The sequence below is a fragment of the Brachyistius frenatus genome, unplaced genomic scaffold (assembly GCF_029030835.1).
Source record: "Brachyistius frenatus isolate BFR_SWC_R1_liver_20210118 unplaced genomic scaffold, ASM2903083v1 Contig_271, whole genome shotgun sequence".
NCBI lineage: Eukaryota > Metazoa > Chordata > Actinopteri > Embiotocidae > Brachyistius > Brachyistius frenatus.
In genome coordinates, this window is record NW_027210870.1 from 452,486 (window position 1) to 463,187 (window position 10,702).

Here is a 10,702-nt window from a genome sequence, read left to right on the forward strand (position 1 = left end):
AACAATTCTAATTTTCAAATGGTGAATTACTGGATTATTTCCCTGCCCAGTTTTTTTTCCATCTCTGTAATAAAAAGAGCAAAGTTTTTTTTTAATTTGTTTTCTTGTGTCACAACAATTTTCTGTTTTGCATGTGTACCTTTTACTTTTAACGTCTTCATTTGTTCTTTTGTGTTTTATAAATATGAAATATAATCGATATTATACATGTTTTATAACTGCTAGTGTTCTATTAGTTTACTAATAACATTTATCTCTCAAAACATCATTTTATCTGGCCCCTCTAACAAAACTGTAAAATTATTTGTTTGCTTTTAATGGAAATATAATAATATTCAATTAATTTAGAGCAACAAAAAACGAATTTAAAATGTTATTATTTGACGTAAAAAAAAAAAAAAAAAAAAAAAGGTCCGTCATAAACCCAATTTTAAAATATTATTCCTGCTTTAATTTATACGTTTATATAGCTCCTTGATTATGCTGCTATGTTCTCGTCCTTCTTTGTTCAATAAAGTTTTTTTTGAAACCTCAAAGGGCGGCACTCCGGGGTTGAATAGTCACTTCCGTAATCTAGATACGTCGTTTCCGGTAGTTTTAACACCGCGCCACCGGGCTTGATAAACAGCCGCTTGTCGACGCTCGTAGCTCTTTGTTCATCTTCACTGTCGACTAAAAGCGCCATTGACAGCGATGGCCGACAAGATGAGCATGTCTCTGGACGACATCATCCGGATGAACAAGAAAGGCGGCGGCGGCGGCGGAGGCGGCGGCCGCGGAGGAGGCTCGTCCGGGCGGGCTGGAACTTCAGGTCGTGCCGGTGGGTCGTCGAGGCCGCCGCGGAGTCGACAGAACAACTTCAACCGCGAGAGGAACAACAGATCCGCGCCGTACACCCGGGTATGTAAAGACATACGCGGGGATTAAAGTAAACGTGATGTTTTATAATGCGGTCGGAAGAAAAAAACAGAAAAAAAAACAATGGACTTCCTCTAACTGAGGTAGCAGGAGCCCGGGAAAATACCGGAGCCCGGAATTATCTGAAGAAATGTTGTTGTCGCTTAAACTTTTCTGCTTGTTCTTCAGCTCCGGTTATCACCGCGTTTAAACCGTCTCGAAACGGCAAAAAAAAATAAAAAAAATCCGGTTCGGGCTTTCAAACACGTTTCCCCGGTGAGACCGGTGGCAAAGGATGTCCCTTCATCAAGATGGCGGCTTTGCGTCAACATTTACCCCCCTCCTCCTCCTCCTCCTCCCCCCCCAACTTTTTGCGTGTTATTTCTAAGTAGTAAAATCTTTCATTCATTTATAATGGAAACAGTCGTGGGAAGAATATTGAATTTCAAAATGGCTGCTGAGTGTCAACGCTCTTGCCTTTTTTTTTTTTTTGGTTGTTTTCCCAAGAACTGATTTTTTTTTTAATTTAATTTTTTTTTAATTTAAATCCTCTCCAGTGTAAATCACCAGAAGAAAGATAAATTATTGTCTTATTGTGGAAACACCTGGATGATGATGACACTGGTCTGTTCTTTTATAGGGAGTAATGACCGCATCACATGAGAGGGATAAAAAAGTCATGAAACTGCTTGTACAACTTTCATGAGGAAGTATGTCTTTTTGTCAACATCAGCACCCGAGTTCAACACATTGACTGCTGGTATGTGAATATGTGTGATTTACTGGAGCAGAGAGACGTCAGATTTTTGGTCACATGTTGTGTGTTCCTGAGCCCGTGCAGTAATTTCCACTACAGAATCATTGCTGTTTTTTTTTTTTTAAGGCCGCCCGAAGTCCCGAAAGGACTTTCCGATTTTGGGCTTGAACTTTGGAAATGGTCAACGGAGATCCTTGAAATGCTTCAGAAAGTCTAAACGCCGATGCTGCAACGAACACGGGTGCTGATGTTGATCAAGCGACGCAACAGAAACACGTTTTTTTTTTTTTTCTCTCTGAGCGTTTTGAGCACACGTCATGCATATAAAAGGGTTATTAGATCACGTTCACCGAACCGTCTTTACGGCAGCGATGTTCGGTGCTTGTCGGTCCGTCTCCGGTGACTTTGGGAGAGAACAAGTAGTCAGTAACAGGAGATCATTCCTGCCCACTGCAATACGACTACAAATCCTCTGGCAAAATCCATCACAACAATAACACCGTTGTCTGTTTTTCTTGGTTGTTTAAATATTAAAAAAAAAAAACTTTGCACTATTGTTCAGTTAGTTTTAATTTAATTATTCTATTTTATTTTATTCAATTTTTTTGTATATACTGTGCATGTTTATATTTAATATTTTTTACTGTTATTTTATTTCTTTCCTGTATCTATAAATGCTGCTGTAGCGGAAAAAAAAATTCCCCTTGGGGATTAATAAAGTAACGGTCTATCTATCTATCTTATCTATCTAGTCAGATGGCTGTATTTTATTTATTTATTTCTCTTCACAGCCCAGAGAGCTGCCAGACAAATGGCAGCACGACATGTTCGAGGAGCACGCCGGCGGGTACCGAGCGCAGAGCGCAGCAGCACCAGAGAGAAGTGTAGAGAGTCACGGCAAGTTGCTGGTTTCCAACCTGGACTTTGGCGTCTCTGACTCGGATATCAAGGTAAGTTGCTGAACCCTCCTCCAATCCCTCGGTTGATTCGCGTCGCTGCAAACTTTACTGACAATTTTTTTCTCTCTTTGACACTTGCTCTGCAGGAGCTGTTCGCTGAGTTCGGGGAGTTGAGGAAAGCTTCGGTACACTACGATCGCTCTGGTCGCAGCAAAGGAACCGCAGACATCCACTTTGAAAGCAAGGCAGACGCAGTCAAGGCGTTGAAGCACTATAACGGCGTCCCGCTCGACGGTGAGGGTTCACTTCTCGTGTGTGTGTATGTGTATGTGTGTGTGTATATATATATATATATATATATATATATATATACACCTATAAATACACATATATCTATGTGTGTGTGACGTGCACTTGTATTGAAGAATGTAAAATGAGTGTTTTTTTTTTTGTAATTTTATTCAGGCCGTCCCATGAAAATCCAGCAAGTGACTTCTGGCGGCGATACAGAGAGTAGACCGTCCACACAAAGGTAAGTCGAAGTAATTTCTTTTAATACAAGATTTGGTTGGTTTTGTTCAGACCTGAAACTTACCTGATCCCAAATGGTTCCGCTAAATTTTTTTTTTTTAAAAAAAAATCTCTTTTTTTTTTTTGTGTGTGTGTGACTGGTTTGCAGTTCAAACAGAGGGTTCGACCGGAGCCGGCTCGGTCAACCCAAGTTTGAAAGGAGGCAAGGCGGCGGTGGTGGTGGTGGAGGTGGTTTCAGAAGTCGGGGAAGGGGAGGCGGGAACAGACCTCAACTGTCTGCAGAAGAGCTGGACGCCCAGTTGGATGCTTACAACGCCAAGGTGTGGAGCATAAAATCATGTTTGCTCTTTATTTTGATGCTATGATCACTATCAACATTTACTGATGTTGTTTTTTTTTTGTTGGTTTCAGATGGACACCAGTTAAAAGCACTCTGAGAGGACATTGCTTTACCTCCAGTTTTTTTTTTTTTTTTTTTTTTTTTTTTTTTTTTTTAAATCTGGTTATTCTGATCTGATTGATTAGACTTTATTATACTTGTGTTTTGAAGCCATTTTATTGTGCGGACCACCATTTCTGTTGACTCTTCACTGAATTTTTATCACCATGTTTTTTTTTTTGGGACATTTCTATTTTTTCAGGATTCTTTTTTTTGTGTTTTTCCATCTATTTGGACAAGTATTGCCTTAAACCTGCAATGTGACTGATTGGCAAATTAATTGAAAGAAGAAAAATCATGTAAACGTGATTCACTGACAGTTTAAAGTCATGTTAAGTGATAATCAGCCCTTCCACTTGAGATTGTTTTGATAAAAAAAATTCTTAATTTTGCAGCAGGTTTAAAAAAAAAAAAAAAAAGTGATCCAATTTATGAAGTTGTTGTTTTTTTTCAGTAAATTTCAGGAATTGGTAAACTACAACCTAGTGATAAGAGTCATATGTCATCACTTCCTATGAAAATGTGCATATCACAGAAATATCTGGAGAAAGAGCCTGACTGACTGGAAACGAGGAGTTATTTTTCTGGGAAAAAAACTAAACTTTTGTCTGGAAAGACTTCGTGTGTCGTAATTCAGCAGAACTTTTATTCAGTTTTTTTTATTGTGGAAAAATTTGAGGTAATTCTGCAACATCCTGCAAATGTTGCAGAGATGAATTTTCATTCATTATTGTGATGGCAAGATGAAGATTTCCTGCAGGGGACTGGTTAATGTACATCAGTTCTGTCGCTTGGTACTGTATACTTAACTAATGGATGTGTTCAAAAGGTTTTGTACATAAATATATTGATCTGTCTTTACAAAAGGCCTGCCGTCTTTCCTGACATTGTCCCACCAAACCAAATGATAACAGGTGTTTGCTAAACTGAATAGTCGGCTACTGTTTACTATGATAGCGGCAAGTGATCTGCGATTCTTGGATAATGCTGCTAAATAATGCTAAAACACAGTAAATAACATTTGTTCTAAAGTTTGCCAGCATTAGCAGATTTATTTTAAAACATATACTCCCAATTTATTTTCAGGGTCACTTTTATTGGTTTAAACACTTCAAACTTCTCATTTATTGTAAGCGATTTTTATTTTATTTATTTAGAACAAATGCAGAATAATAAATATTTATTCATTCATTTACTACCCTCTGAAATGTCCGGTACTCAATCACGGTAAATACAATTTTTCTCTCGCTATAATGCGGAGAAAAATTCAACTGAAGCCTGATCTTTGATGTCGCGCGCACGTCGCCTTGCGTGCCGCGTGCGCGAAACGCGTTCCCGGAAACGCGTCGCGCGGACAGGCGCGCGGGGCGGCGCCGTTCCCTTGTTCGCCATTAGTTGCCCGAGAGCGAAGAGCGACGGACGCACCTACCGCAACGGCACCGGAGCTCCCCCCCTGCTTGCTGCATTTAACGTAAAGGTAAGCCTCCGTGTCACGGACAGCTCGCGGCACCGGGGAGAGGAGGTAGGGGGGGGGGGTGTATCAGGCGCGCGCCTTTTCTCAGGTCGCCTTTGATGTCGCTCCGTCAAACTGATGATAACTTGGCCGTGCTAACGTTAGCCGCAGGCTCCGGTTCGCTCGGCTGAATTGTTTCCCCGGAGAAGCAGCCGGCCGCCCGTGTATGTATGTGTGTGTGTGTGTGTCTCTCCCTCCTTCCCTCCCTCCTTCCTCAGTCCCACCCTGTCGGCGCCAGGGAAAGTGAAAGCCTCGTTGTTGCGGAGAGAAATCCATTCAAAACCGTCCGGGCTAAGTTAACCGTTGCAGCTCTGCCCGGCGTGCTGTCAATCAAAAAAAAAAAAAAAAAAAGAAGCTGTGTGTGCGCGTGCGTGTGCGCGCGCGTGTGTGTGTGTTAGCTGTTTGTTTTTTTCTGGAGAGCTGCCAGTCTGCTGGATGGTTAGCTTTAGCCGCCACAGTCATGACATCTGATCGGTGCTTCTTTTTTTTAAAATTTTATTTAATTTAATTTTTTTTTATTATTATTATTATTATTTTATAATCTTCGCGGTGGTTTTTAACCTCTTAACAAGCTCGTGGACATAAATTCAGTCGGCATTAACGTAAAGCTGGTGATCATGACGGATTAGTATCTTGCGGTTTATCTCAGTCTGGACCTTCATCACTGGAGGGTGGAGGGAGGGTGGAGGAGGGAACAAAAGAGCTTTCCTCTTTGTTACTTTTACTTCATGTAACTCTGCATGACTTTATATATATATATATATATATATATTATTTTTTTGTATTATTATTTTCCATTAAAAGAGAGTGTGATGTCATTGTTTAGTACCAGAATAGATGAAGCCGGGCAGACGAGAGAGGAGTTGAACACCGGCTCGGTTCAGACTTCACGTGTGCTTCCTCTTGTCTCTGAAGTTCCTGTCTTCTTCAGTTGTGCTGCTTCGTCCTCTCCTCCAGCCGGGCATGGGGTGGGTCCGTCACATCGGATACCAGCGCCGTCCTGAAGTTTTTTTCTAGCTGCCTGACAGCATCTGAGGCGTCCTCCCCATCCCATCCCTCCCTCCACCTCCCACCTCCACCTCCTCGCTCCATTTTTTTTACTTTTTGGTCCAACTTCTTCGTGAACTCGTTTCAAAGTGGTAAATACATTTCGCGCAGTCGCTTTCCCAGACACGGGCTCTGTTACGTGAAGAGGAACCTCAGTGACAGGCTTTTAATGCCAGCAGTTACATAATGCCTTCAGTCTGAGACCACCATCACCACCACCACCACCTCCATCTCCTCTCCTCCTGTCATCTCAAACAGCTATGATCTAAATTTTGTCTCTCGCAGATACAAAACACCAGTGATTTTTGTATTTTTTTTTTCTTAGATTAAACAAATGCTCGATTAAAAAAAAAAAAAAAGCCTGCAGTGTTTTTTTGTTACGTGACCCGTCCTCTGCTGAGGCTGCACTCTCATTTCCATTAGGGGTGATTGATATTAGAAAAAGCACACAGGTATCAGGGAACCTGCTCCCCCATTACATCACATTAAAATTTTATCAGAAAATCAGTGCAACCTTTTTGAGGTTGAAATTTTACTCCTCACAACCTTTTTTTTTTTTTTTTTTATACCCGAACTCGTCTCTCAGACTTCTGGTGGAAAAAGTAAGAAAAAAAATTAATATATAAGGAGAATCTTAAGCAAGTTTTTTTGTTTTGGCCCCCTGCTCAGGCACGTCTATGGCCGCGGCGCTTCACTCAGTTCGCTGCTTTACGTCTTCCAGACATTCTTCTGACGGCTGCTAGTTCGGGCAGGTCAGGTATGCATACCTGGAGGGAGGAACATTTATTACCATAGAAGTCGACAGGATAACTGAATCCAAATATGCAATATTTCACCGCGTGTAAAATAAAGGAAATGTTATTTTGAATGTAGGATCGGTTGCGCAGCTTCATGTTCGTGTCCTAAAGTTCACCGTGTTGTAGTTTAGAGGAGCTGCTGGAAGCATTTTAAATCGCTGTGTAAAGTAAACTTCGAACCCCAAAGACGTTTAAATGTCACTAAAATGAGAAAAACAGTAAAAAAAATATATATATATTTTTGTATAAATGATGCACACTAACTAATTTATGAATTATTTTCCTTATAAATCTGTGATTACATTATTTAATTAATTGAAATTGGAAAAATCTTAATTCATTAAAGCCCTGTGTGTTGTTGACAGATGCCTAATTTTGTCTGATCAACAGTACAAAACATTAAGATTTATTCAATAAAATAGCAGCTTTTATATCTGAGAATGTGAAACCAAAGAAGGTTTCACTTACAAAAAAAAATATATAACATATCTATTAATCCATAATAGGGTTGCTAATAAGTATTAGTTTCATCGTCAATTAATATGTTGATTATTTTCTTGGTTGAAAAGCTGGTCAACTGGTGTTTGTATCATAAAAGTCGAAAGGAACCTTAAAATATTCACATTTAGGAGGTTGAAATCATAATTTCAACCCTCTTTATTTAAAAAAAAAAATGCCTCAAAATTAAATTGATTATTGAAATATTTTGTGATCTTTTTCTAATCATCAATTTACTAATTGTTGCAGCTCTAATCTGTAATCTGGGAATAGTTATCTGCTCTCGGGAAATCCACCTAAACATCTGCATATAAGCAAAATAATAATTTTAAAAAATGACAGTTTACATGCATAATTAACATCAATACCAGAACCTCAAAATGTTGCTGTGATCATTTACGGTATTAAAACAACCACATTTTGGTGATTGAAGATGCAGGAAATGTAATTTAAAGCAGCGGACACAGATGATAACTGCGGCGGAGTCTTAAATCCTGGATTCAGGGCCTGTTGCGAGTCTTCGAGACTTTCGAACATAAACACGGCTCTTCCTGCTTTTGTTACTCGCTGCGTTTCAGCGGAGGCTGAATTTTTCCAACGTTAACCAAATCACCTAAAAACAACACGCAGTTATTCAGTGTTAAAAATGAAACTTAAACCGGCCGACTTCACATCACTTTAACCTTTAACCTGATCCTTTTTTTTTTCACGAAACGTGTGCACTTCTTTTGTCTGGAGCTTTGAGAACAAATCTTGTTCTTGTTACTAATGTCAACAATGAATTTTCCAGGCTGAAAATATATATATATATATAAAAAAAAAAAAAGAATATAGATGGCTTTTTAAATCTGCGTCGCAGGCTTCGTTTCATGGAATATGCATGAATGAATGTTAATGGCTTCTTTAAAACATCTCCTCCGGGGCTCAAACACGGGTCTTCTTTAAATAAACGTGGAGCTTCATTTCAACGTGACGCGTGACGGTGGCGGCGATGCAGTTTCAGAGAACAGCGGTTCGATGATGCCACGCGGCGGGGTGGGGTCATCGGTGTGAAAGGGAAACGATGCCGTGCGATCAGCGGAGGCTCCGAGCGGCGGGCGCTCCTCGTCTCTGCTGATTTGCAACCCTCCTTTCATCACATCGAGCCCCCTTTTCTCTCCCCCCCCCCCCCCTCGCTCTTCCTCCGCAGACATGGCTGAGGATGAGGTGACTCCGGAGCAGCTCGCCGCCATCGCCGCCGAAAACGAGGAGCCGGAGGCGGTGGACTACAAGGCGCCCGCCCAGAAGTCGGTGAAAGAGATCCACGACCTGGACAAGGACGACGAGAGCCTACGCAAATATAAGGAAGCCCTGCTCGGCTCCGGGATCCCCGAGACTGGTAAGGCACCGCGCGAGTGCATGTGTGTGTGTGTGTGTGTGTGTGTGTGTGTGTGTGTGTGTGTGTGTGTGTGTGTGTGTGCGCGCGCAGCATGGATCCACCTTTGTGTTGACGATTACTCTTCTTCTTGAGTTGTGAAGGCGACTTCCTGTTTTGTCAATCGTTAGACTTAAAGGAATCAGCTGCATTTAAAGTTCTGTGTACTCTTAAATAAAAGTTGCCGTTTTCTTGAACAATTATTGCGTTTGTTATTGAAATTGTTTATTTCTATTTAGATAAAGCTGCTGGTCTGTATTTGTTGTTAAAAGTTTAATATGATCTGTCTGTTTTTAGGCAGAATCTTAAAACTGAGGGCCCACTTTTAAATAAACGTGCGAAGTATTAATACAACAGCCAAAATAAATACATTTCGGAGAAATAAAACATCCATAATTTAAATTAATCACGCCCTTCAGAAGTTACTGCTCTGGTAAGAGTCTTATCATTCCCGACTAAAAACACTTAAATTAAAAGACAATTCTTCCACATGTTCCAGATCATGCGATCACATTAATTAACGTAAGCCAGGTTGTTGTTGTTGTTTTTTTCAATATTTGCATGAATTTGCAATTTTGTAAAATTGCTGTAATTTCTCCGCATTAAAGTATCTAAATAGAAGCTCCGCTGAAGCCAAAATAAACAACAATTAAAACTGCGAGTTGTGATATGCGGCCCTCGCATGCTGCACGTCGGGGAGCCAGCATACTAAATAAAATTCATTGCTATAGCATGTCGTCCGAAATAAGTTAAAAAAAAAAAAGTCATACTACGCATGTCGTCTAAAATATGAAAAAAGAAAGTCATGTTATAGCATGTAACCCAGCCAGTCTCAAAGAAAAACCACCTGGTGTTTCCTGCCCTGCCCCGCCTTCTTGGGTCTTGAACAGTGAAGCTCCGCCCCTCTTGAAACGTGAATGTCACTAAGAACACCTCGACCGGCTCGTTGCGTCGTCACCGTAGACTTTCTGAGATCTATTGAACCTAAGATTATAACTAAACATCGACTCTGGTGGGACTCAAACCCACAACCTTTGAATCACTTATTTGGTGTTTAGGCCCAATGTGCTATCCATTGCGCCACAGAGGCACATACCTGCTGATCCAGGTGGTTTACTCAAAACGAGTGTCGTCCGAAATATGACACAAAAGTCACATGTCGTCTAAAATATGGAAGAAAAAAAAAGTCATACTATAGCACACCATCCGAAATATGACAAAAAAGTCATATGTCGTCTAAAATATGAAAAAAGTCATACTGTAACATGTCTGAAATATGAAAAAAAAAGTCATATGTCGTCTAAAATATGAAAAAAGTCATATGTCCGAAATATGAAAAAAAAAAGTCATATGTCGTCTAAAATATGAAAAAAGTCATACTGTAACATGTCTGAAATATGAAAAAAAAAAAAGTCATACTATAGCACACCATCCGAAATATGACAAAAAAGTCATATGTCGTCTAAAATATGAAAAAAGTCATACTGTAACATGTCTGAAATATGAAAAAAAAAAGTCATATGTCGTCTAAAATATAAAAAAAAGTCATACTGTAACATGTCTGAAATATGAAAAAAAAAAGTCATACTATAGCACACCATCCGAAATATGACAAAAAAGTCATATGTCGTCTAAAATATGAAAAAAGTCATACTGTAACATGTCTGAAATATGAAAAAAAAAAAAAGTCATACTATAGCACACCATCCGAAATATGACAAAAAAGTCATATGTCGTCTAAAATATGAAAAAAGTCATACTGTAACATGTCTGAAATATGAAAAAAAAAAAAAAAGTCATACTATAGCACACCATCCGAACATGTATGAAATATGAAAAAAAAAAAAGTCATATGTCGTCTAAAATATGAAAAAAGTCATACTGTAACATGTCTGAAATATGAAAAAAAA

The 10,702-nt window shown here is 39.6% G+C and overlaps 1 protein-coding gene and 1 long non-coding RNA gene across 2 annotated transcripts; both read left to right on the forward strand.

Moving 5' to 3' along the window:
- The first annotated feature begins 579 nt into the window (after positions 1–579).
- Positions 580–4,389, forward strand: LOC138634651 (aly/REF export factor 2-like). Its single transcript, XM_069721704.1, has 6 exons — positions 580–900; positions 2,446–2,604; positions 2,700–2,847; positions 3,019–3,085; positions 3,233–3,404; positions 3,496–4,389. The coding sequence occupies exons 1-6, from the start codon at positions 694–696 to the stop codon at positions 3,508–3,510; spliced, it is 768 nt and encodes a 255-aa protein (XP_069577805.1). The 5' UTR covers positions 580–693; the 3' UTR covers positions 3,511–4,389.
- A 5,226-nt stretch (positions 4,390–9,615) lies between these two features.
- Positions 9,616–10,539, forward strand: LOC138634652 (uncharacterized). Its single transcript, XR_011312008.1, has 4 exons — positions 9,616–10,044; positions 10,206–10,270; positions 10,375–10,439; positions 10,481–10,539. It is a non-coding gene; the product is annotated as an uncharacterized lncRNA (long non-coding RNA).
- Positions 10,540–10,702: the final 163 nt, after the last annotated feature.

Excerpts from the sequence above, each read along its gene's own strand:
- LOC138634651 (XM_069721704.1), top strand. The coding sequence starts at position 694 with ATGGCCGACAAGATGAGCATGTCTCTGGACGACATCATCCGGATGAAC. Across the intron at positions 901-2,445 it reads GATCCGCGCCGTACACCCGG|CCCAGAGAGCTGCCAGACAA; the intron begins GTATGTAAAGAC and ends TTCTCTTCACAG. Across the intron at positions 3,086-3,232 it reads AGTAGACCGTCCACACAAAG|TTCAAACAGAGGGTTCGACC; the intron begins GTAAGTCGAAGT and ends ACTGGTTTGCAG.